The following is a 26,253-nucleotide window of genomic DNA, read 5'->3' as shown; positions in this document are numbered from 1 at the left end:
GGCGCTTGCACGTAAGCGGGGAATCGTGTGATGGTAAGCGCGGAATTCGGCGGTAAGCAGAGCCATAAAATTGGGCCCTGGTCATTCTCAACCATTTAAACACCTCAGGTGTAGCGCTCTCAACCAATAGGAGTAGCGAAACTGTCTTGGGTATTTATGAATGGATTTTTATAAATTTCATGAATTTCAGTAAAACTTCCGTCTAAGCTTTCTTAGTTTGCAGTTTATTAACTTTAATGCATTATCATAACTCGACTGTGTATCAGCTCCCTAGCATTATGTTATTTTTAGTATCCGTATGTCATTGCTGGTAATGCTCATTAACATAATTATCAATCATATTACTTTGAAGTGTTTTCTTTTGCCATTAGGTCTAAGCTATAGTAAGTTTTAAAATGTTCAATTTGTGTTGCCAGGTTTTTATTCATTCAAACTTACATTTATCTTCATGAAATCAAGTACAAACAATTGGTTTTGTAAAGGATAACCAATAAACAAAGCTGTTTATTGAGGCAGAGAAAAATATAGCTTAACATTCAGTGTACAAGTATGGCTTTTGAGTAAAATAAATGCATTGGTCATGTGAAACAGGAAGCAACTGTGAGATGTAGACTGATCATTGTTAAAAATAGTAGAAATACCCCTGCCCTGTAAAACAACCGTGCATTGTTTTGTCAAAATGTCAAAGGAAAAGGGGCCTGTGTGAATTATGATTTGTTAACCTATAAAAAATCCGGAAAAACCTTAAGTTATTTTGGTTTGTATCCCACTCCAGTGAATTTGTCTTTGTTCACCCCAAAATCATTTACAATTTGCCCAGTCAGTAATTTCCTTTGATATGATTTGAAACTTTGCACGGTGGAAGTTTTATTAAAGAGATAGTACACAGTAAAACATCTGTTTTGAGAAGTGTTTGTTTTAAAGACCGTTGGTTAACGATTCTTTATGCCAGAACTTCAAACATAGAATTAATCTGCAACAAAACATTTCAAAAAGTGATTGCGTTTTTTAAAAACCTGTGTAATTTGTGTCAACATGGAAAGAATTTTCCCTTTATATAGGAATACAAGCTGGAAAGCATTACCGCTGTAACGATTCTTATGTTCAATTTGTGAGAGGGGTTCAAAATTGTTACCCCTTTTTCATCCACATAATGTACAAAAAAGATGAAATGTTTCTCAAAATGCGATTATCTAAAGCTGTTTACTAAGCTTCACCGCAGTTATAAGTTTTTACTGACCCATTATTTGAAAGTTGAACATTATCTATAGGAATACAATCTGGGAGGCAATAAATGCACTGCACACGTTTGGTAATTGTCAAAGACCAGTATTCTCACTTGGTGTATCCCATCATAAGCATAAAATAACAAGCCTGTCATAATTTGGGCTCAATTGGCCATCGAAGTTGCGAGAAAACATTTGGTGTGCTTGCAGATAGGAATAAAATACTTCTAGCTAAAAGTCTTTTAATATTTTAGTTAGAAATAACCCCTTTCTCAAAAATTACGTTACTTCGGAGGGAGTCGTTTCCCAGAATGTTTTATACCATGAACAACCGCTCTCCAATGCTCGTTACCAAGTCAGTTTTTAAGTTAATTGTTTTGAGTAACTACCAAACGTGTACCTTCCCTTTAACGCTTCTCATTTTAATTTTTTGGGAGAATAAAAATAGGAAGGATAATCCCAATAGGAATATAATCTGAGAAGCATTACCGCGGTAATGCGTGTTATGATCGGGGGGGGGGGGGGGGGGGGCAAGCGTTTGTAACAGGAAGCGAAGTATAATTTGTTTATCTAAAACTTGCACTGTAGGGCCTACTATCCAACTGCTGTAGGCCCTACTCCTCACCGCATGTATAAAGTTTTATGGCATTCCAGAGTTCAATATGGTCCAACTGGAAAGAATTTAGTCAAATTAGGATACAATAGGGATACAATCCGAGAAGCGTTACTGCGGTAATGCTTTTATATTCAATTGGGGGGGGGGGGGGGGGGGGGGGGGAGGGGAGGGAATAAAAAGTGGTACCCCGTTTTCCATACCCGGACGTAAATGTTCTTCTTAAACGATGCATTGTACTATCCAAAGCTACTTCTTACCACTTAAATTTTTTTCCACTGGTTTATCAGAGTTTCATAGTCATAATGGGAAGAATAGTTCCTATAGAAACACAATCTGAGAAGCATTACCGCAGTGACGCTTCTTACATTAAATTTTGGGGTCGCCAGAAGCCATTGGACACTATTGGTAATTGTCAAAGGCCAGTCTTCCCACTTGCTGTATCTCAACATAATATGCATAATAATAACAAACCTGTGAAAATTTGAGCTCGATTGGTCGTCGGAGTTGCGAGATAACTATGAAAGAAAAAAAAAACACCCTTGTCACACAAAATTGTGTGCTTTCAGATGCTTGATTTCGGGACCTCAAATTCCCCATTACTCATTACCAAGTAAGGTTTTATGCTAATAATTATTTTGAGTAATTACCAATAGTGTCCACTGCCTTTAAGCTATTTTTCTGTGCTTAGCAAGTGTTTGTGCTTCCAGGCATAATGAAATTAGGCCTACGTTCCAGTCTATTTCCTGGCAGGCAATACATTCCACTGCTCATATTATGAAAAATGCTGTATAATAACGACCAAATAAATAGAAGGCTGGATTTCTGCACAAAAATATTGGAAAAAGTCATACAAATTGAATTTTGATAGCGCCCTCTATTGACAGGCTAATTTCATTATGATTCAAATTATATCGCCAGTTGTTCTTTCTTCACCAATGTTCTCCAATAATTTCACGAAATCGCATTAAAAATCACAGATTATTCTTCATCCATCAACCAGTTAATTCTCGCCCGTCCGTGCAGTATAAAAGTGAGTAGGACTTTTCTTATTTTGTTATCTCTAAAGATGGGATATTGGTATTTTTTAAGTATGGGGCTCGTGATCAGTGTGACTGTGATGATCAATCATTGATGGTTTGCTGCGTGCATGGGAAAGTTTGTTGTTTACCAGTTACGATATGGTAGTGTTTTACCGTAGTTACAGAAGTTCCGGAGTACCCAGTCATCAAGTGGTTGATTATTAAGGTTACTAGTGCTGTGTTTCTTCTCTTTGGGCCTAATAATCCAGTTGATCTCATTGTTTTGTGTACATGCTGTATTACCTATAATAACAAAAAAATATTAATAATTGACACTAGGCCTAGGCCTGTTTCGTTGTCTACGGATATGTGATGTGTGCTTTGTTTACCCACGCCTGCTTCTTCTATTCTGTGGAAGAGGTAAAGACATCACCAATCAGTGGTAAAGCTCGTTCATTTCAACAATGGATGAAGGTAAGTGAAGATTGAACAACTTCTTTCCAATTTTCTCATTTTGCTTTCACCTTTTTTGTTTACAGTACAGTACTCTTGATGTTGGAACTGTAATACTTACCTTCATTGGTGATGATCAGTGTTGTAGCCATGGTGGGCGACGGTGGGCGGGCCTGCCCAGTACTGACATGTTCCGCCTGGCACTTCAGCTGAAAAACAGACTGCCAATACCACAACTAGTTCCAATGGTAGGTCTTGTATTGCATAATGGTCATCAGCCAGTGAGGCAGTTGAACATCTTCTGTGATTAATTTGTGGGCAGAAGTTTTATTGGGCTCTTAAAGTCACCTGGAAGTGGTATTTTTTTCAAAATAAAGCTTTTGTCACTAATGTGTTTTGATGAGTGGAATGTGAATCAGTTAACTAAGGTTTTAAAAAATCAGTTCTTATGTTATTTACAAATTTAACAGCAGACCCCGACCCGAGAAGGCGCTGTTCGTGACGTCAATCGAGGCAGACTTTGCCTGTAATGCGTAGAGTAAACACGATTGCAAAATGTACGGACCAAGTCGTGAGTTTGTACTTTTAAAAACAAAAAAAAAATGTTTTTTTCCGGCAATGCCGACCAGGTGTATTGCTGCTGAATGCAGAAAAACACTTTTTGAAATGTACCAACTCACGACTTGGACGTACATGTACTTTGCACGTGTGTTTATTATACGCATTGCAGGCAAAGTCTGCCCCGAATGGCGTTACAAAAGGGGTAGGCGGAGTCAGCCCCCCAAACAACTTTATATATTTTTTTAACATATAAATCGTGACAAACAATTACTAAAAAAATTATATACTCTTATGTTTGAAAGAAAAAAATTCTACTTCCAGGTGACTTTAAGTTTGTACAATGATGCTTTAAGGCAAAATGAGTTGTCTTTCGACCCTTGTCATTTTTTATTTAATTTTTGGAAATCTGAAAAGAGCAAAAGCTATACTCTGCTACTTTGAAAACTCTAGGTTTATACTTTTAACCTTTTGTTCAAAATTTATGAAAGGAGATAACACCAAGAGATCTGAGCAACTGAAAAAGGTTGAAAGCCCTTTCTGGTTTAAAACCCTTTACATCCACAGGTATGAACTGCTAGACAAATTGCTTAGGCCTGCAGACATCCCGCTCCTCCGCCCCTTTGACATTATATCGGAGGAACCACCTGCAACCAAGTGGAAATGACCAAAAACACTTTTCCAAAAACAAAGTGTCACCCGCCAGACAAATGTTTTGCTGCATTTGGCCTGGCAGACGCTCTGCTCCCCCCCCCAACTTTGTATAGGGAATGGTGTTATTGGTCATTTCAACTTGGTTTATGTGACTCCTCCGATGTTTAACCTGGGGGTTGGGATAGGAGGAGTCTGGCGGGCCCAATGCAGCAAAAACCTTGTCAGGCGGCTGATACTGGTTTGGGGAATAGTGTCATTGGTCATTTCAACTTTGTTTGAGGTGGTTCCTCTGATGTTAACTTAAGTAGGGGGGGGGGGGTGTCGGGCGGGCCCAATGCAGCAAAACTTCTGTCAGGCAGCTGAATACTGGTATTAAGAATAGTGTTAATCGTCCTAATTCTCTATGGTCATTTCAACTGCGTTTCAGGCTGTTCCTCTGATGTTTAACTGGGGGGGGGGGGGTGTCTGGCGGGCCCCTGGATGCAGCAATTTTTTTGTCGGGCGGCTGATACTGGTATTGGGAATAGTGTCATCATTTGTCATTTCAACTTGGTTTACAAGGGGGTCTGATATTTAACGTGGGGGGGGGGGGGGTCTGGCAGGCCTAATGCAGCAAAACCTTTGTCTGGTGGCTGATACTGGTATTGGGAATAGTGTCATCATTGGTCATTTCAACTTGGTTTTAGGTGGTTCCTCAGATCTTTAACCCAGGAGAGGGGGGGGGGGGGTCTGGTGGCTGTTACTGGTATTAATTATAGTGTTATTGGTCCTTTCTCTATCTGGTCATTTCAACTGCGGTTCCTCTGTTGTTTAACCCAGCTACTAGCATACTTGTTGTTATTAAATTATGGGCTCTTACGTTTTAAAAGAATACCAGGTCGACGCGTGGGGCCAGGGCTGGAGCTCCAGAAAGGGGGTGTTTTTAGAATTATGTATTTCAAGAGTATGAGTATGGATTTCACTGAGTATGGATTGAATTTTTGGTGCATCTTCATAAACCCTTGGAGTATCAAGAAGACGACAGGCCTAACCATGCCGGATTAACATGAGTTGAGATTTGTGAGTTTGGTGTTATTTACCGAGCTTTGTTTGTTTTGATTGGCCGTTTGCAGGGAAGAGGTTGAATCAAGGAAGAGGCTGAGTGAGAACAATGCAGAGGACTTGAAGCATATGGATAAAAGACTAAGAGACAACCAGGAGCTCCACACAGGTTATTACATTTGGAGAAATCTTTCCATAAAGCTTTGTCCCTTTTTATTGAAACTGTACTTAGTTTTCGTCCAATACCAATCCATCAAGTAGTTTATTTATTTGTTTATTTATTTATTCACCCAGGCTTTAAAAACTTCAAAACACACAGCAACAATAAGTAGAAATGTATAACTTTTGCATTATTAGTAAAATAATTAGAGACATATCAACAAAAAGCAAGCAGAAGCCTATAGGGATTGCCCAATAGGGAACCAAATCACTATTCAGTTCTTGAATTGGTCTCAACATTTTGACTAGCTTGCTCTAGTCATCGTCAAGAGACTGACTCCGGGGTAGTGCAGTTAATTATGATCCTATAAAGCTAAAGTAGTTGTCCCAGCCAATTTTCTATACCTGCGCCAGGGTATATTTACAAAGCAGGACAGTTCTTTTCAGAACAAGTTTCCCCAAAATCTGATATTCTACTCTTTGCGGTAGTAAAATAAAGCAAGACAGTTCTCTAAAGAACAAACTCTACCTGGCAAGTAGAAACACACATGGTGTTTGTTACCGCAAACCAAATATATATTGATACCTCACCATGCAATGCCTAAATTCTTTTGTACCCTTTTCACTGATGAAAGAGGTTTCTAAAAAAAGTATTGCCTTGTTAGTGATTTCCAATCCATGTTTAGTTTCACCTCACATGTAGGTACTTTTTTCCCAAAAAGACTTCGTTGGATTAAAACACAAGTGCTTTATTTGTCTTTAAAAAGACAAATAGGTAATTAATATCTGCAAATTATTTATTATGGCCCATCAAAATGAACTAGGCATTTCTGAGCTTTTAAGAAACTGGTGATTGTTAAATGTAATACTGTAAAAAATTAACTATGCCTAGTGATCAAATGCACACAAAACATGCAACTACACATGTAGATCATTCAGACTGAATTTATTCGTTTAACAGCAGCTGATGTAAATTTGTCCGATATTTGTTGTCTATTGTAGGTTGCGTAGAGAAGCCCTACAGAAGTACATTCGGCGAGCAGTAGCGTCTAGACAAACGGTAAGTACAGTCTTATGATTTTTCTCCTGTAGATGATCAGTGTATATTAATAGAAACATGAGTCTTTAACCAATAGTTCTTTTCCTAACCAACACTATTCAAAAAGAGACTCACATGGTGTTATCGCAAAATGTTCTTATAGTTATAATTCCACCATACAAAGTTTCAAATTCTACTAATGGTGGTGGGCATCAAATAGGTGGGGGTGGGGTGTGACAAGGGGAGAGGGGCACAATATCAAATGTCCCCCCCCCCCATCTTTTTGACCACCTTGATCATGAAGCCAAAGTATTGCACTGTGTAAGACCAACCCTGTGTCTCGCCATGGGCATTAATCCTGGGGGCTAAGGATGACACAACTTTTTAGAAGGGTGGGGGACACTATATCAAACGTCCCCTCTCAAAATTGACCAAAGATTGCACCACAGAGCATCTAAAATGCAGAATTTTCCTGTGCCTATAGACGATGTGACCTCTGACATCACACGAAAACCATAACATGATTTGCGCGCATACTGCCGGGCAAAACCTTTGTGTTTTGGCAGCCAGCTAGAAAGTGTACGCAATCTTACTGTGACTGCGCAACTCAGGTGCCCGACGAAACATGACGTATAGAGTGTTTTGTCAACAGAGGGTGGTTTGAATGTAAACATAGGTCACATCGTCTATAAGCGGGCCTGGACCCTATGCTATTTGGCTTCTCACACGAATGCTCAAACATTATGATTGATGCCATTGACGGGACACAGGGTTTGGTCTTATACGGTGCAATACTTGAGTTTCAAGATAAAGACACGTCATTAGATACGGCAAACATTTGAGTTTATGCCCTCCACCCTTCAAAAATGGGGGGGGGGGGGGTGGGGGGATAGTCCCTTCCACTGTTTCAAGGGGGAGGTGCAATTTTGTCAACGTTTGAGCATTAGTGTGAGAAGCCAAACAGCATCTAGGATCCAGGCCTGATTAAAGGCAGTGGACACTATTGGTAGTGACTCAAAATAATTGTCAGCCTAAAACCTCACTTGGTAACTTGCAATGGGGAGAGGTTGACAGTATCAAACATTGTGAGAAACGGCTCCCTCTGAAGTGTCGTAGTTCCCGAGAAAGAAGTAATTTTTCATGAAATTCATTTCAAGATCTCAGATTTAGAATGCAAGGTCTCAAAATCAAACATCTGAAAGCACACTACTCTGTGTGACAGGTGTTTTTTTGTTTTGTGCATTAATATCTCGCAACGAACGATTGAGCTCAGATTTTCACAGGTTTGTTATTTTAGGCATTTTGAGATACACCAAGTGAGAAGACTGGTCTTTGAAAATTACCAATAGTGTCCAGAGTCTTTAGGCAAGCCTGGACTCATGCCGTAAAGATTTCACACTCGCATGCCACTCTTTGACAGATTTGCCCCCTACAACTTGTGTCATGTAGATCCGTACTTGAAGATGCTGTTAACTCAAAAGGTTCTACTGCTGCTCACATTTTAAAGGCTTTGCTCTATTCCATTCTTTTTGCCTCTTGTTGACAGTTGCCCTAAGATTGCACCACAGAGCATCTAGAATGTGAACTGTTCCCAGGCCCCTCAAACGAGCCCGACCCACGCCGTAAAGGTTTCACACGAGCATGCTTATAGATCCCCACATGAAGATGATGTTAACCAAAAAGGTTATACAACTGCTGCTCACATTTAAAAGGCTTTATAAATGTTCTGTTCCATTCGTTTTGCCTATTGGCCTAAGTTTGCACCAGAGAACACCTTGAATGCAAAGTTTTCCCAAGTTTTTTTCCGAAAAAGGTTTTGCGTTCCGCTTTATAGCATGCTCCATCTTTAATTGGTTTGCCCTACCAACAAGCCCCCACCCCCTTTATAGAATTTCCTGTCTTAATCCACCCTTGACGATGCTAGGAATGAACCGCCGTCTGAGCATTATATGTAGAAATAATTTGTATACGCAGCTATAACTGAGTTGGTTTTTAGCTAATAACCAGGATAGCAATTAAATGGTGCATCATTTGTCATAGCTCGAAATAGCCATTAAATTCCAAGATCTCAGATGGGGCACATCTTCCCTCAGACTCATAAGATTGCACTAGAGAGCATAAATGGCCTTAAAATTTTCCTGGGGCCCTTACTCGAGGCCGGACCCCGCGCCGTAGATGGTATGACTAACGATGTTCCTCCCCCCATCTTTCAAGACAGATTGACGCCGATGCTAATGGTCACTCTAAAGAAATTATAACATTATAAATGTTTTCTCATTTTCTCAGTTGCACAAAACCCAAGAGAGCAAAAGAGCTGAGCTGGAGAGTCAAATGAAGGATAACAGGAAGCGGAGGAAGACTGTGTAAGAGACACTGTTTTTTTTCTTATTCAAGATTACATCTCAGCAACACCGTACTTAAGGGTTTGGATACCTTTTGTACAAAACAAAACTCAATGTCAACAGATATACATTAAACTATCCGGTTTGAAGATAATGGTGGTAGAAGGCTTCTAAAATATTACTTGCCTTGCTGAGGTTGTAAGTTTTGAGACATGAGTAAAAAAATATTATGAAAGTAGTTTTCGTTTCATGAAACAAAAGTGATCTTAGCATGTAAAACGTATTTACGCTACTCTCCTGAAAACCTTGCTGTTTGATTTTGCCTTTTGTTTTCTTCGCAAAACTTTAAAACTAATGTTGCTAAAATTGTATAATACATGTACATCATTACAGTGCATCTAGGGATTTATGTAATGGGCAAAATTGTTATACAAAAGGTACCAAAACCCTTTAAAGATACAACTTTGTACTTGTTTTTGAGATCGTCATTCCTTTTATCTATTGTCCCTGAATGAGAATGCATTTATTAACTGAACCATTTCTGGGTTTATAATTTGTTTTTAACCTTTATACTGATGTGTTTTAACCACTGTACCCTGTGAAAACAAATATAATATGCAAATCACTCGAGTGGGATTTGAACGCGCGACCTTTGCATTGCTAAAGCAGATGTCCTACAACTAGACCACCGAGCTAGCCCGATGGCTAGAGGCAGCTCAAATCCTGGGTTTAAAAAACTGACTGACCCATAACCCTATTAACAATAAATAATTGTAGTGCCAGTAGTGAAAATTTGTGTTGTTTCTTTCCAAATTGCTTGTATTAGAAATGTAAAGTTATTGTGTAATGTTTATTTTCATCTGCAGCACGCAGCAGCGCTGGAGTGGGAGTGAAAAGATCACCTTTTGTCACAACAGTGGAGTCAGTGCTACTATACGGAGATGAGACCTAGACCCTAACCACCAGGATGGAGAAGTCTCTGGATGGTTGCTACACCAGGATGCAGCGTATGACCCTAAACATCCCCTGGCAAGACCACATGAGAAACTCCAATGGCTGGCCAAAGGCTACAGAGAAGATCCGTGAACGCCGCCTCAAGCTTGCTTGGCACTGTGTCCGCCACTCAGAGCTTGCCCCTTGCCCAATCATCCTCTGGGAGCCCACCCAAGGCAAGGCTTCTCGTGGGAGAAGATGACTCTCCTATACCTAGACACACATCGGCTTGACCAGCGCTGAAGAACTACGCTCCTTCATGCTGGACCGGAACATCTGGAGAAAAATCACTGAGCAGGCTCGAGCCTCTAGATGGCGCTTGACTTGATTGATTGGGAGTATGATTCAAACTGTGAGCAGCTCAACAGGCCTCATCCAAAACACCTGTCATCATAGTCCATAGTGATGGTACCCAAGCCCATCAAGAGAGCCCCATAGTCTGCCGACCAGAACACCAATGGGAATCTTGAGGTTCAGGTGGTCACCAAGCAAAATCCTAAGGAGAGGTCAGATAAGACTGGTGAGGTCAACCATTTTGAAGTCCAGTCGCTCAGACGACATCATTTTTGTCACAGTGATGAATTTGGTAATGCTTCACCAAAGTCAGTCGGTTCAGAGCCTCCATCGCCAACACGATCAACGGAGAAATCTCCAAGAAAAGATGCTGTCATCCCATCACCTTGGGGTTCACCACAGAAATCCCAAGGTGATGAGCTCTCTGCAGCGTTTCCTGGTCATCACACCAGAAGCATCAGCCATAAGAAAGTACCGGAAGAAGGCGTCAATCCCGAAGTTTTTTAATTAGGTTTTATTGTTTTGTTATTCTTGAGTTTTATACATATTAACTGCAACAATGACGCTACAGTTGTACCAGTTGCTTTAAAATGTATTAAACCACCTCAGATGTATAATTATTTAACTTGGCTTTTAAGACACTGGACACTATTGGTAATTGTCAAACACTAGTCTTCACAGTTGGTGTATCTCAACATATGCACAAAATAACAAACCTGAGAAAATTTGAGCTCACAAAGTTTTATACTATCACCCTCTCCCCATTACTCATAATCAACTGGTATGCAGTGCTGACCCCTAAATGAATTAGCACCGTGGACTTGTTAATATCAAATTATGTGACAGGATGCCATACACAAAGCAGACCCTTTCCATAAGGGCATGAATACAACAACAAATTAAAACAATTATATGATGTTATATGGGATAGTAGGGTTTGTATAAAAAGCAAAACTTATAACAAGGAACAAAGTTAACTTACTGTTTTAAAGGCACTGTACACATTTGGTAATTACTCAAAATAGGCCTTTCTTAGCATAAAACATTACTTGGTAACGAGCAACGGAAGACTGTAGATAGTATAAAACATTGTGAGAAACGACTTCCTATAAAGAGATAATTTCTCACTAAAATAATATATATAAAAATTGGCCAGAAGCACACTATTTTATACAACAAGAGTGATTTTTTCTTTCATCAGTTTCTTGCAACTTCAATGAACAGTTGAGTCCAAAATTTCCACATTCTTGTTTCTTTATGCATATATGTCCGGATACACCGAGTAAGAATACTGGTCTTTGACAAAAACCAAACGTGTTCAGTCCTTATTGGGTTTTTTTTTTAATTAAGATGCGTACTACCTGTGATAGTATTAACAAACCATGCAATGTACTTGTACAGTAGCATTAACATCAGTGCCCAATTTCATATAGCTACTTTTAGCAAGCACAAACCGTAGAGTTATATATAAGAACTAGAGCGCGCACTGACCTATATACGCGCCCCGGTATGCGAGCAGGCGGCCATTTTTTAAGTTGACAACACAGCTATCTCACAGCGTGTGTTTGTGCGGCCATTTTGTAAGTTGAACAAACAGCATCGCGTGAGCGTTCAATACAAAAATTCAAACATGTATTTCGTATTCAACGCGCGTGCAGAATGATGCGCTTATCATCTTGCGGTCCCGTGGCCTTTGTGCACGAAGCATCGCTCGTGTGCCCTCTAGTTCGTATATATAATTCCATGGCACAAACACATTTCTTGTTACCAGACTAAAAAGATACCAGCAAGGAACCATGTCACATGGTCCATCTTTTGCTGGTTTCCTGCTTAAATTTGCTCAGCAGACAAGGAAATGTTAAGCAAAATTGTCTGTTTAAGCAGCTACATGAAATTGGCCTGCAGTGCGTTATCAGTATCAGTATTTTTCAGCATTATTGTTTTATTTTTAAGGTTCTGGTTTTTGTTTGTTTTTGCATTTTATTTGTTTCCCGAACTTAACTATAGTTTTACAATTGGTGTCTGGACTCAAACTTCTAGAAAGTTATTATTCTATGCTATCTATTCTGGGGGAGATTTATGAAATGTTATTGCTGTTTCAGATCTGTAGAGTATTGAGCTTAAAGCTTTTAGTATCTTATTATATAAGTTATCACACAAGCGCGAGTGGAATACGGAAAAATATAGCGCCTCTGCGTTCCATATCCAAAGAGGCCGAAGGCCGAGTTGGATATGGGACGCAGACGCGCTATATTTTCCGTATTTCCACGAGCGAGCGTGTGATAACGTATTTATCTTTAAGCAAACTTGGCGCGTGACATAGAACACACATGATGCATGGTAGTGATATTAGCCGTGCAATATAGGTTTTTATCACCACTCCATTCTGCCAATTTGATTGGAGAATTAGCGCGTACTTGAAGATAATTTCAGTTGATGTTGTATGCTATGTTTAATTAAAAGTACCACTTGGTGATCTTTAAATGAAAAACCAGAGTAGAACCATAGTTTCATTCTACAATCAAACGTTCGTTACATTGTATAAAGTACTAAAATATGTAGTACAAAGCCTTTATATGAAACCAATTGATGGTACTTTTAATAGCGAATTATTAGGTTGACCCTGAAGGCACTGGACACTATTGGTAATCACTGTCAGCATAAAGACTGACTTGTTAAAGAGCAATGGAGAGCTGTTGATAGTTTAAAACATTTGAGAAATTTTTCCCTTCTGAAGTAATGAGAAAGAAGTAATTTTCCACTAGTTTATGAACAAAAAAATGATTTCGGGACTTACAATTTGTTTTAAGGTCTCAAAATCAAGCATCTAAAAGCACAAGAGATCGTGTAAACAACTTGGGTGTTTTTCTTCCATTATGTTACTACTTCGACGACCAATTGAGTTCAAATTTTCACAATAACCAAAGGTGTCCAGTTTCTTTAAGGGGTCCAATTTACACATATATTGATATTCACTCTTCACAACAAACAAAACTACTAAAACAAAGTTCCACAATTTGTTTTCACATTTTGGTGAAAGTTCCACATTTACTTGTTTGTTATTAAATAAAATAAAGTAGGCCCCCATAGCTTATTTTACTCAAACGAGATTTTGCATTTGACAACAATGGGTAATTAAAAATGGCATTTGGATAAGAAGTTGGACTTAGAAAGTTTCCCGCTCTTTTTGAGTGTGATGGTTCGACCTGTCCTGGTGTGTCATTTTGTTATCTAAACTAAATTAAGTAAGCAATGAGTGAGTGTTCTGAGGAATCCATCCCTGACCTGACGCTGGCTTTCCTGTGCAAACGTTGTTTTCATGATCTCGTTGGATAAAATTACACAATTTATTGTTTTTAGTTATTTATTATACAATACGCATAACTAAAGCTTTAACTATGTGTTGTAGTAAACCATCGGCCTATTGAAACTTCTAAATATGTTATATTACTTTTATCATTTACAATTATTTTATGTTGGTGGAGTTTTATTTAAATAAAGAAACAATAATATTTATACCAGCCACAATGTTGTGTATTGCTTGTTTTGTATTAACTCATACATCAGGAGACTTTATAGTTCTGAAAAAAGAAATTAACTGATTTTTGTCTGTCTTTCTTCTTACAGAATTTACAAGGTAGATCCCAATGTAGCCGTTAACATCCCAATGTCAACACGCACACAAGTAAACTTTCAAGACGTTTTCTTAAGCCCAAGACAAAACAGGTGTCAAGGACATCCCTGTGTAGGAAGAAGCGTTCTTCGCCCAGGTCCGGTGAGAAGGTGGCTTGAAGTAGGGAGACGTCTCACAGTCGGGATTGAGAATCGACGAAATTGGAGGAAAATACACCCTGCAGAAGAATGGATACAATGAGGTGGCTGAGTGTAAGGTAACTTTTACAAGATTCAAATCCATCAAAGTCAACAATCGAGCAAAGCAGAGGTTACTTTGTATTGGGATTAGTGTTGTGGGTCATTTAAACATGGTTTTATTAGGCTACTCTGATGTGGGGGGGGGGGGACGTGTCTGGCAGGCCTAATGCAGCAGAAAACTTGTCTGGTGGTTGATACTTATTGTATGATGAATAGTGTTATTGGTCATTTCAACTTGGTTGGAGGTACTTTCTCAGATGGCAAACCCAAGGAGAGGGGGTAGAGGGTGTCTGGCAGGCAAAAAAGAGCAGACAATTTGTCTGGCTGTTGATCTTTTCTTTGAAAATAGAGTTACTGGTCATATTCAACTTGGTTTCAAGTGGTTACTCCAATGTTGGGTGAGGGGGGGGGGGGCGTCTGCATTGTCTGGTCGCTGATACTATGTATTCGGTATACTTTTTTGGTAATTTCAACATGATTTCAGGTGGTTACTCTGACGGGGGGGGGGGGGGGGGTTGTCTGGTGGGCCTAATGCAGCAAAACATTTGTCTGGCGGCTCATACATGTATGTTGTTTAGGAAATAGTGTTTTTGGTCATTTCAATATTGTTTCATCGGGTGGTTCCTCCGATGTTGGGGGGGGGGGGGGTTGTATGGCAGCCTAAAGCGGCAGACAGTTTGTATGGCGGTTAATGCTTGTATGGAGAAAAGTGTTATTAGTCATTTCAACTTGGTTTTGACCAAGAGAGGGGAAGGGGGTGGTGTTCTAAGATGGTAAACCCAGGGAGGGGGGGGGGGTGGGTGTCTGGGCGCAAAATGCAGCAGACAATTTGTCTAGTGGCTGATACTTTTCATTGGCAATGCTGTTATCGTTCATTTGAACTTCATTTCAGGTGGTACTTCGGGGGGTGGGGGGGGGGGTGCTTTCCATGGCAGGCCTAATGCAGCAAAGCAGAGGCTACTTTGTATTGGGATTAGAGTTTTGGGTCACTTAAACATAGCTTCATGGGGCTCCTCTGATGTGGGGGGGAGGTTTGGCTGGCCTAATGCAGCAGAAAACTTGTCTGGTGGTTGATGCTTGTATGAAGAATAGTGTTATTGGTCATTTTCAACTGCAGGTACTTTCTCAGATGGTAAACCCAGGGAGAGGGGATATAGGGTGTCTGGCAGGCAAAATGCGGCAGACAATTTGTCTGGCTGTTGATCTTTTCATTGGGAATAGTGTTACTGGTCATATTCAACTTGGTTTCTAGTGGTTACTCCAATGTTGGGTGGGGGGTGTCTGCATCCTTACACAGCAAAACATTGTGTGTTGGCTGATACTATGTATCGGTATACTTTTTTTGGTCATCTTAACATGGTTTCAGGTGGTTACTATGACGGTTAACCCAGGGGGTGGGGAGGAGGGGGTGGTTGTCTGGCGGGCCTAATGCAACAAAACAGTTGTCCGGCGGCTTATACATTGTTTAGGAAATAGCGTTTTTGGTCATTTCAACATTGTTTCAGGTGGTTCCTCCGAGGGTGGGGGGGGGGTGGGGGGGGGCCTAAAGCGGCAGACAATTTGTCTGGCAGTTAATGCTTGTACATGTTGTATGGAGAAAAGTGTTATTGGTCATTTCAACTTGGTTTTGACCCAGAGAGGGGGAGGGGGTGGGTGTCCTTTGGGGCAAAATGCAGCGGACAATTTGTCTAGCAGTTGATGCTTTTCATTGGGATAGTGTTATTGGTCGTTTCAACATGGTTTCAGATAGCTCCTCCGATGTTGGGGGAGGGAGGGGGTGTGTCTGGCGGGCCTAATGCAGAAGACATGTTGTTTGGTTGTTGATACTGGTTGGAAGAGTAGTGTTTTTATTGGTCATTTCGACTTGCTGGGAGGTAGTTCCTCAGATGGTAAACCCAGGGAGGGGGCGGAGGAGGTATCTGGGCGCGCAAAATGCAGCAGACAATTTGTCTCGTGGTTGATACTTTTCATTGGCAATGGTGTTATTGGTCATTTGAACTTGGTTTCAGGTGGTTCCGATGGTGGGGGTGGGGGGGGGGGTGTTGTCCATGGCAGGCCTAATGCAGCAAAGCAGAGGTTACTTTGTATTGGGATTAGTTTTTTGGGGTCATTTAAACATGGTTTCATAGGGCTCCTCCGATGTGACGGGGAGGGGTGTGTTTGGCTGGCCTAATGCAGCAGACAATTGATCTGGTGGGTGATACTTGTATGGAGATTAGTGTTGTTGGTCATTTCAACTTGGTTGCAGGTAGTTCCTCAGATGTTTAACCCAGAGAGGGGGGAGGGGGTGTCTGGGGGGCAAAATGCAGCGAACGATTTGTCTGGCTGTTGATCTTTTCAACTTGGTTTCAGGTGGTTCCTCCAATGTGGTCATTTCAGCATGGTTTCAGGTGGTTAGTCTGATGGTTAACCCAGGAGGCAGGGAGGGGGGGGGGGGGTTGTCTAGCGGGCCTAATGCAGCAAAACATTTGTCTGGCGACTCATACGTCGTATAGGAAATATTGATTTTGGTCATTTCAACATGGTTTTAGGTGGTTCCTCCGATGTTTGGGGGAGGGGGACGTGTCTGGCGGTTGATACTTCAACGAAGAATATCGTTACTGGTCATTTCGACTTGGTTTCAGGTGGTACCTACAATGTTTGATTCAGCTCATGTGATGTTGTGTGTCCATGCGCCTCGGCAGACATCCATATCTGACTATGTCAACTTATCCAGTAAATGTTCTTGTACTCAATTATTGGTACCTTGTTCGTTTGACCAAAGTGCTCTGGGCTACTGGATGAGACAAGGCCAACACAACTTATTGAAAAAGAGTCAAGGAACTGAGCTGTTATGCAGGTTTTTAACAAATACAGATAGAGATGATGAATATTTAGCAGCATCATTTAAAGACAGTGGACACTATTGGTAGTTGTCAAAGACCAGTCTTCTGTATCTCAACATCTGTATGCATAAAATAACAAAGTTGCGAGATATGAATAAAATAAAAAACACCCTTGTCACACGAAGTTGTGTGCCTTCAGATGCTTGATTTCCAAACCTCAAATTCTAAACTAAGAGGTCTCGAAATCAAATTCGTGGAAAATTACTTTTTTCTCGAAAACTACGTCACTTCAGAGGGAGCCGTTTCTCACAATGTTTTATACTATCAACCTCTCCCCATTACTCAATACCAAGTGAGGTTTTATGCTAATTATTTTGAGTAATTACCAATAGTGTCCAGTGTCCACTGCCTTAAAAGGCAGTGGACACTATTGGCAATTACTCAAAATAATTATCAGCATAAAACCTCACTTCGTAACGAGTAATGGCCTAGCAGTTAAGAGCGGCAGATTCAAGCTCTGGCGTTAGATCAGTAGAGTGTACGTAGGTTTGAGTCCTGGTCATTACACATGTTACACTTGTGTTCTTAAGCAAGACATGTAACCATAATTGCTTCATAAAAGTTGGGGAGGTAGTGCTTTCTGCTATTCCAGCCAGGCTTCAGATAGATGATGTACGCAAGCCTACATCTGTATGGACTGTAAAAGGGTTAATCCTGTAGAAAAATAGTTGTTTGTTGGCAATAACTTGAAGTGGCCTTCAGGCCATGTGTGTCTGGCGACACAAAAAATGTGTTGGCTGATAAGGCTTGATTGTTGTAATTATTAGTAATGGTAATTGTTTTCATGTGCTATGTAGGTTTTTCCATCTTGCATCTTATTTATTTCAAGTGGCATTCTTGTAACTAGATGCAATTTTAGACAAAACTCACAAACCATTTATGACTTGTAATTGAAAAACAATGAGCAACTCATCCTATCTTTGTTTTCTTTGTGACCACCCAGTAGGTTATTGTAACTATCAACCGATATTTGAGAGATTACCAAAGGGAGGGAGTGAAGTTCTTGTGCCAGCATTATAAGATGGGCGAGGGTGCTATATTGGGAGATGGCATGGGATTGGGAAAAACAGTTCAGGTACGACTAAATACTTGTTATGAGTGTTAGGGCATCAAGCAGGAATATTATCTGCTTTAAAGACAGTGGACGCTATTGGTAATTGTCAAGGAACAGTCTTCGCACTTGGTGTATCAAAACATATGCATAAAAATACAGACATGTGAAAACTAGAGCTTAATTGGTCCTCGAAGTTGCAAGATATGAATGAAATAAAAAACACCCTTGTCACATGAAGTTGTGTGCTTTCAGATGCTTGATTTTGAGACCTCAAATTCTAAATCTGAGGTCTTGGAAGTCAAATTCGTGAAAAATACTTCCTTCTCTTAAACTACGTCACTTCAGATGGAGCTGTTTCTCGCAATGTTTTATATTATATAACACCCAAGCTGATCCTTGCCATTTGATTGCAGGATTGTCCGACACGTGTTAGCAAATAGTCTGAGGTCTCGAAATCAAATTCATGGAAAACTACTTCTTACTCAAAAACTATGTCATTTCAGAGGGAGCTGTTTCTCACAATGTTTCACAACGTTCTTTACTATCGAACTCTCCCCATTACTCGTCACCAAGTAAGGTGTTATGCTAATAACTATTTTGAGTCATTACCAATAGTGTCCACTTCCTTTAATGAGCATATGAACTTCTCTTTACAAGGATTTTCACTTACTTATTTCTCTGCTCTCATTATTTTTTTTGTTCAGTACTAACACCCACCACATTGATAGGTGCCCAGTCCTGCTGTGATTTATTTCGTTATTCATTTTTATTTCAACATATCTTGTAAAGTTTTGTATTCAGGGGGTGTTCCTAATTTATCATCCGTCTTCTTATCTGTATCTCCAGGTCCTTGCCTTTCTTTGAACCGTGCTTGGAAAGACTGGTACAGGGAAGACTGCCCAATACGCTTGCCACAGTTTTAAAGAAGGTATTGTTTACAATCGAATCCAAAAAATTCATATAATTCCTTCGGATTACAACAATAGCTGATGGTACTGTACTTCTTTGTAACAATAGAGAAAAAGAAAATAAATACAGACAAAATAATAGTTTGTGAAGATTGGTATAAAACCTTGTTGGTCTTTGACATTTTAAGGTTGATCTTTGGGGGTTATAATTGTGCAGTATTTCTATCTTGTGTTACATTTTGGTTTATCTTATTTCATTGTCTTTTCTCATGTTGTTGTGTGTGTTTTTTTGGCATGTTCTTATTGTATTTTTAACCAAATAACTTTAATCAGTCAATCAATCAATCAATCACTCATTTAATGCTAGTTGTTCATCATACAGAGTGCGATACACAGTATAACCTGCCGTTGATTTCACCAAACTCTTCCTAACTTAGGATTAATCTAATGGCTTAGGACGAGTTAAATTCCGTAACCATACTAGTTATGACACATTGAACCCTACCTAAGTTGGGATGAGATACTTGTCCTTACTCTAGATCGGGATTAATCCCAGACTTGTGGACAAGTCGTTAAATCAGCCCCACGCGCTTAGATAGTGCTCTCGCGAGATCACTGCTCTCGCCCGAACTGATGGCTCCCCAATTTCGACTCCTCAAAATGAGGAGTCGAAATCGGGGATCTCGCGATAGCCCTATCTCAGCGCGAGAGGCCGATTTAACGACTTGTCCACAAGTCTAGATTACTCCTAGACTTGTGGACAAGTCCTTAAATCGGCCCCACTCGCTGAGGAGTCAAAATCGGGAGCCATCAGTTCGCGTGAGAGCAGTGATCTCGCGAGGGCACTATCTCAGGGGGGCCGATTTAATGACTTGTCCACAAGTCTAGATTAATCCTAGCTTCTTTTTTTTAATTGCTGGCGTTTGCAGCAAATTTCGGGTCAGGAAAGTGTGTACTTGGGGAAATTGACATGGCAAGGCTCCCCACCATATCTCTGAATTACTTCAAGTTTACACTTCGTCATGGAGTCCTTGATCATGTTCCATGCTTCTCCTCATTGAACCCCAGTCTCAACACTCATGGAGTGACAGGTCTTTTTCTTCAGCTTTGCCATGCATCTGGATAATCATCATCATCATCATCATCATCGTCATCATCATTCCCTTAATACATTATGGGGATGTTAAGCTGCCAAACCAATGGGTTCTAATGCTCTTCACCACAGCTGCCATGCCCAGACCCGAAGTCCGCAAGGTCGGCAGGGGCGGGATCTTCCCTGTGCGTCGACATTCAGCTTAATGGTCACATGGGAAGGTGTATCCTCTGGGATGTCCTCAATGACGGTGGTCTCCGAGATTGTTGCATTAGTGATGAAGTTGACAACTTGGGCTGAAGGCTTGGAGCCTTCCTGTGTCGTCTGCCCGGAGTGTCCATGTTTCTGAGCCAAAGAGTATGACGAGGAGGACACAGGTAGTAAATACCTTCAGCTTGGTTGTGAGCTTCAGGCGTTTGTTCCTCCAGACACAATCTCATTGGCCAAAGGTGGATGAGGCAAGTCCAAGACGTCGGAGAATGTCGGGGGAGGATGAGCCTGAGGAATGGATGTCACAGTCGAGATACCTGAACTTCTGTGTAATTTGGACAGAGTTACCCTCAACGTTGACTGAAGCAGGTGTTTGGCGGAGGTTGGTACAGTTCTGGATCTTGGTTTTTGCCCATGATGTGTGCATTCCCATCATCTCAGCTTTTTCCTCGAATCTTTGGAGTGAGGAACAGTGCAGCGTCGTACTGGCACTCTCTACCACTTAATCTTGGATCTTTTCTTTGTACCACAAAATTTAAATCTAATCAAAACTTATCTTATGCCACAGGTTTTCAATTAGGACTAATTTTGTTGTGTCTGTTTTCTTTAATTTTGTTTTTGGTTTTTACTACGCCTTGAACACCCAGCATGGTGGATATGTGCACATTACAAGACTTTAGTTTTATCATTACTCTTAGTTAATACCAGGTAGGCCAACCAAGGGTAATTTGGAAAAGAAAAAGAGCTAACACCAAAACAAACCCAGTCAATTATTTACTATATTTCTGTCGGATTTCTTTATTTTTCTTAGATAGTCAGCACCACATACTTCTTCGCAAGAGAGTACTCCTTCCAGCCAATCAAATGGAGCACTACAAGAAATCTCGCTTGGCCAATCAAAGCAAGCCTCTTATAAAATGAATGAAACAACAGTTCAGATCGGTCAGACACCTAGAGGAATCAGGAGGTATGATATTCAACCCTGAACTAATGGTATAATAATAATAACAAGTTCTTGTATAGCGCATTTCACAATAAACTGTATCAATGCGCTTTACATTAGTCCCCAGGTCATTGAGCCAATAAACATCCCTTTAAAATTTGCTTAAGCCTTAGCATATTTCACAGGTTAGCAGAAAAAATTTGGGTGGCCATATTGCGTGTTTACCGCGGATTTGCATTGTGACGTAATTTATTTTCGTGCGGTAAGCACCGAAAGGTTAGCATGCCTTTTCGTGTGCTTACGGTTAGCAGCGCTATGAAATAAAAATTGCAAAGTAAGCACAAAATAGGCCACTAAGCAGCGCTATGAAATTGGGCCCAGATGTCTTACCACCTAGAGATAGCTGGTAGTCTAGGGACAGTTTGAATCCTGTATTGTGGCAGCAGGCATCGTCACAACATAATTAGTGCCAAAATTGCATCAGGGATAAAGAATATGGTTTATTCATACACTGATGAGTACAGCATTGTCTACTGAGTCTTTTCCGGAATTGAGTAATATGCTTGAAAAATACTGAGTACACACATCAGCAAATTTGGAATCAATAAAAAAAGATTGATCATAAACTAATTAAAGCAGCAGCTGACTACTGATGTTTTTCAAGTTTACAAAATTTGTAATTTTATTCCTTTGACTTTCAGGTATCTAGAGCTATTGAAGAAGCGGAAACTAAAATGGAACACAGCACAAGCAGAACATGTCTTTGATTATAAAAAGTAAGTCGTTTATTAATCATCTCAAGATTGTTAATAATTCCTTCTCTAAACCTGCCCTGAATACAAATTTCCGGAGTTCGAACATTCTAGCTGAATTGAGTTTGTTTCTCATTTTTTCTTGATTCAGTTCTGTACATTATCCCTTTATTCTTATGTTTGAATTTAAAAAAAATCTAGAAAACACAAAAGAAATTAGATTTTTGATAGGTCGAGCATATGATCTGTTCAATAACTTGTTGATTGAAGGGAAGGTATTCATTTGTAAATCACTCTCATAGAGTATGTTCAGACAGCGTACTAAGTTGGACCCGAACCGGTTAAACTTTCGAGGTGGTTGTAAAAAGTTGTTCCCCTTGCGTTCAAGACAGCAGTGAGTTAAACCCGATACGGTTTATCTTTGGTTTGAAGATGTCGAAGCCAGCGCAACCCTGTTTACTCTATAACATCCGGTTTATTGTCCTGTTCATTGGTCACTGTGTGATTACGGAGGTCAATGGGTCCTCTGTTGTGAGTTAAACCAGATGTGGTCTTTTTTTATTCTGTCCACACACAGTGTTAAAAGACAAACCCGAAGCGGTCTAAAGATAAACCCCCTTGCTGGACGGTCTATTTTTTGGGGTGAATTTGATTCGGTCTTACTTTAGTACCGTTCAGGCGCACACAGTTGAACTCGATCGGGTTGAACCATGAGTTAAACTGTCTTTTAGTACTGTGTTTGAACTACCTTAAAGAGAATCATTTCACTTCAAAGTACTGTGGTTATGTGAACAGCCGTCGATTTCACCAAACTCAACGTAACTTAGGATACATCTTAGGACTTGGGACGAGTTCAGTTCCGCATCTGAAGACGTTAGGATGCATTGAACCCATCCTAAGTTAGGACGGGTTACACATCCTACCTCGAGATAGGATTAATCCTAGTGTTTTGTAAAATCGGATGCTGATAAAAAAATTTGCCCCTAAATATGAATCTGATAATTGTGGACATACTTTCTCTGGATTTTTGGTGATAGTTAAAAAAGCGTCCTCCTTTTGAAATTGAAATGAGATTTTCACACGTTGGTTTAATTGTATACACCTACATTTCTACATGTATATCGCACAGTTCCAAAACCCAATTGCCTTTAAGAACAAAATATGATAATTATTGTATTATTATTGTGTTTGACATGCTTACAAGAGCTGATTTATTAATGCAATTGTTTGTCTTGTTTACAGAGATGGCCCGTGGGTTCATCAGGTTTATTATCCGTCCCTTAAGGTGAGAGTTTTTACATCATCTATCATCTATGGGGTGGTATGGTTGGCTTGTGCGTAAAGCACTCACCTCTCACCAAGGTGACCCCGGTTCGATTCCTGGCCGGGGCCATATGTGAGTTGAGTTGTGCGTTGGTTCTCTGCTGTACCACAAAGGTTTTCCAGACCATCCGGTTTTTCTCTATCGGGAAAAAAAATATCAAACACTTTCGATCTTTGGCTGTGCTCCGTGGTCATGAGTTGATGTGGCTGGCAGCCAAAGGCGCCCTTGCATTCCTGCTTCTCGAACACATTGTAGCCGCGTCCTTCACAATTCAGCTCTTAACTGCGAGTAAGGATGATTAGACCCCCAAATTATTATTATTATTATTATTACTATAACTAAACCACCCCATCATGCCAAAAATAGTGACAAACTATGTTGCCGGTTTCATACGCCCAGGGTGTGATAAAGCGCTATAATAAACTCAGTTTTAAAATTATCATTAGGTCCTGTTGATTTGGTGTTTAACATAGACAAATTGACTTGAGCGAGACTTGAACCAGTGACCTCTGAAACAGTGCCAGGGCACTACCAACTAAATCTACATTGTATCTAGCCCTATCTTTTTGGCGGTCTCCCTATTTTGTCAATATCTTTGGCGGGGGTTATTCAGAAGCCATACAACTTTTAACTGCCAAGTTGCCAAGGATCACACCCAAGCTTAGGGTACAGCCTGGGACCGACAGCCAAGGAGTTATATTAAGGGGTTGCAACTTTTTGTTTAAGATACCAAATAACAAACCCTATCCTAATAACTAACCAGACTTATTCTTTTTGCTTTTCCCTCCCTATATCTTTATAGTCTATTGAAGTTCGTCTTAAATTGGCAGAGGAATTAGGAACTGGAATATCTATATGGGAGCTCGGACAGGGATTGGATTATTTCTATGATCTACTTTAAAGGCACTGGACACTATTGGTAATATTAGTCTAAAACTTACCTGATTATGAGCAATGGAGATCTGTTAATGTTATGAAACATTGTGAGTAACAGCTCCCTTTGAAGTAATGCAGTTTTGAGAAAGAGGTAACTTTTTATAGTCGTCCGAAAGCACACAAAGTTTAGGTTTTGTTCTTCATATTTTCTCAGATACACCAAGTGTGAATAATGGTCTTTCACAATTACTAAAGGTGTCCATACAGTGCAGTAACAATTAAGGTGTGTCACACTTGCTTGGGGATAACTTGAAAAGAAAAACAAAACAGCATTTTTGTTTTTTCATTATTGGTTGATTTGGGAGTCCTTTATCTCACAGTAAAATTGATAAGTCTTTGACTTGCAGTTGTTGTAGTTCTTAAAGTAGGGTCCTAAATATATGGAATTTATGCTGTTTTTCAAAAATAGGTGTTTATGTTGTCGGGTAGACATTTACAATATCAGCAAAGCTAGATCTTTTTTCCATGAGCAAGTTTTGATTGTATGTTTGCTTCTTTTTTTAAATTGATTTGTCTACCAGCAATGAGTGCGTCAAGGCCCATTGACTAGAACGTTACGCTGAAAGTATTTGTTATTAACATTAAACCTCAAACTGTGATCTTATGCTATTGTTCCATTGCTTTTTTATTTTGCACCAATGGTGCGATCACTACCTTTAAACCTACCTTAAAAGTTTTGTTATTAAGCCGTTAGAGACCATAGGGGCCACAAGTGGCTTGCACCAAGTTACCAAAAGCGGCCTCAAACAGGTGCTAGATTTGCAGTGAATGATTCAGAACAGTTGACTTGTGCTGAACTCCTGCCAAAAAACTTGCTATGAAAACAGCCTTGTGATGTCAAAATTTGCTTCGCATTCCCATGAAGTATGAACAGGCTTTAGGGTAAGATTTTTGTATTGTAAAGGCAGTGGACACCATTGGTAATTACTCAAAATTATTTTTAGCTTAAAAACTAGCTTGTTAATGAGCAAAAGAGAGCTGTTGAGAGTATAAAACCTTGTGAGAAACGGCTCCCTTTTGAAGTAACATAGTTTTTTGCGAAAGAAGTAATTTTCCAAAAATTTCATTTTGAAACCTCAAAGTTAGATTTTGAGGTCCCGGAGTCAAGCATCTGAAAGCACACACCTTCGTGTGACAAGGGTGGTTTTTCTTCCATAATTATTTCGGAACTTTGACAACCAATTGAGTTCAAGTATTTACAGGTTTGTTATTTTGTGTATAATGTTCAGATACAACAAGTGAGAAGACTGGTCTTTGACAATTACCAATAGTGTCCAGTGTCCTTAACTGTTAGAAAAGTGAAAGTCTTGAAGACTCAACTCCAAGTGCCTCTTGTTCTTAGCTTACTTGTTTATAAACAATTATGTTATTTGAGGAAAAGTTAAGGAGGAGTAAATAAAAAGGCTGATCAGAATTAAACTATTGCATCCACTTTTGTTTTATTTTCAGGGTTATTTGTAAAACATTAGTTTGTTCATCCTGTCAATTTATATTTGATCCAGAACTACTTTTTGTGCTGTGGAGAAAACCCATTTTTGGAAACCGCTTCACTTTGCTTTCCTATTACAATAAGTTGCAGGGCTGTAAATAATATTCAAAAGTTTGTACTATTGCATTTTTTTTCCCAATTTTATAAACCATGCTTTAAGCATAAACATTTGCTAAGCACAAACAGAAGTGTGCTTAACACCATGGGCGTCAATCTGGGGAGGCACAGGGGGACAAGCCCCCCCCCCCACACACTTTTGAAGGGTGGGGGGGGGGGCACAATATCAAATTGCCATCCCTCCCTGCCCTTGTCATGTTTTTGACCACCTTTATCATGAAGCCTAAATTTTGCACTGTGTAAGACCAAACCCTGTGTCGCACCATGTACATTAA

The 26,253-nt window shown here is 40.0% G+C and overlaps 1 protein-coding gene across 3 annotated transcripts; it reads left to right on the top strand.

The window, feature by feature from the left end:
- Positions 1–2,727: 2,727 nt before the first annotated feature.
- Positions 2,728–25,791, top strand: LOC139943860 (chitinase domain-containing protein 1-like). Of its 3 annotated transcripts, none has more exons than XM_071940709.1 (12): positions 2,728–2,872; positions 3,401–3,562; positions 5,639–5,736; positions 6,729–6,786; positions 9,052–9,128; positions 9,974–14,284; positions 18,099–18,227; positions 19,053–19,134; positions 21,233–21,384; positions 22,062–22,136; positions 23,355–23,397; positions 24,239–25,791. In XM_071940709.1, the coding sequence occupies exons 7-12, from the start codon at positions 18,199–18,201 to the stop codon at positions 24,335–24,337; spliced, it is 480 nt and encodes a 159-aa protein (XP_071796810.1). In that variant the 5' UTR covers positions 2,728–2,872; positions 3,401–3,562; positions 5,639–5,736; positions 6,729–6,786; positions 9,052–9,128; positions 9,974–14,284; positions 18,099–18,198; the 3' UTR covers positions 24,338–25,791. The 3 variants fall into 3 exon arrangements, with proteins under 3 accessions (XP_071796810.1, XP_071796809.1, XP_071796812.1); XM_071940708.1 differs by having other exon boundaries at positions 18,096–18,227; XM_071940711.1 differs by lacking the exon at positions 18,099–18,227.
- Positions 25,792–26,253: the final 462 nt, after the last annotated feature.

The sequence above is a fragment of the Asterias amurensis genome, chromosome 11 (assembly GCF_032118995.1).
Source record: "Asterias amurensis chromosome 11, ASM3211899v1".
Classification (NCBI taxonomy): Eukaryota; Metazoa; Echinodermata; class Asteroidea; order Forcipulatida; family Asteriidae; genus Asterias; species Asterias amurensis.
This window is presented reverse-complemented; position numbering and strand designations above follow the sequence as displayed.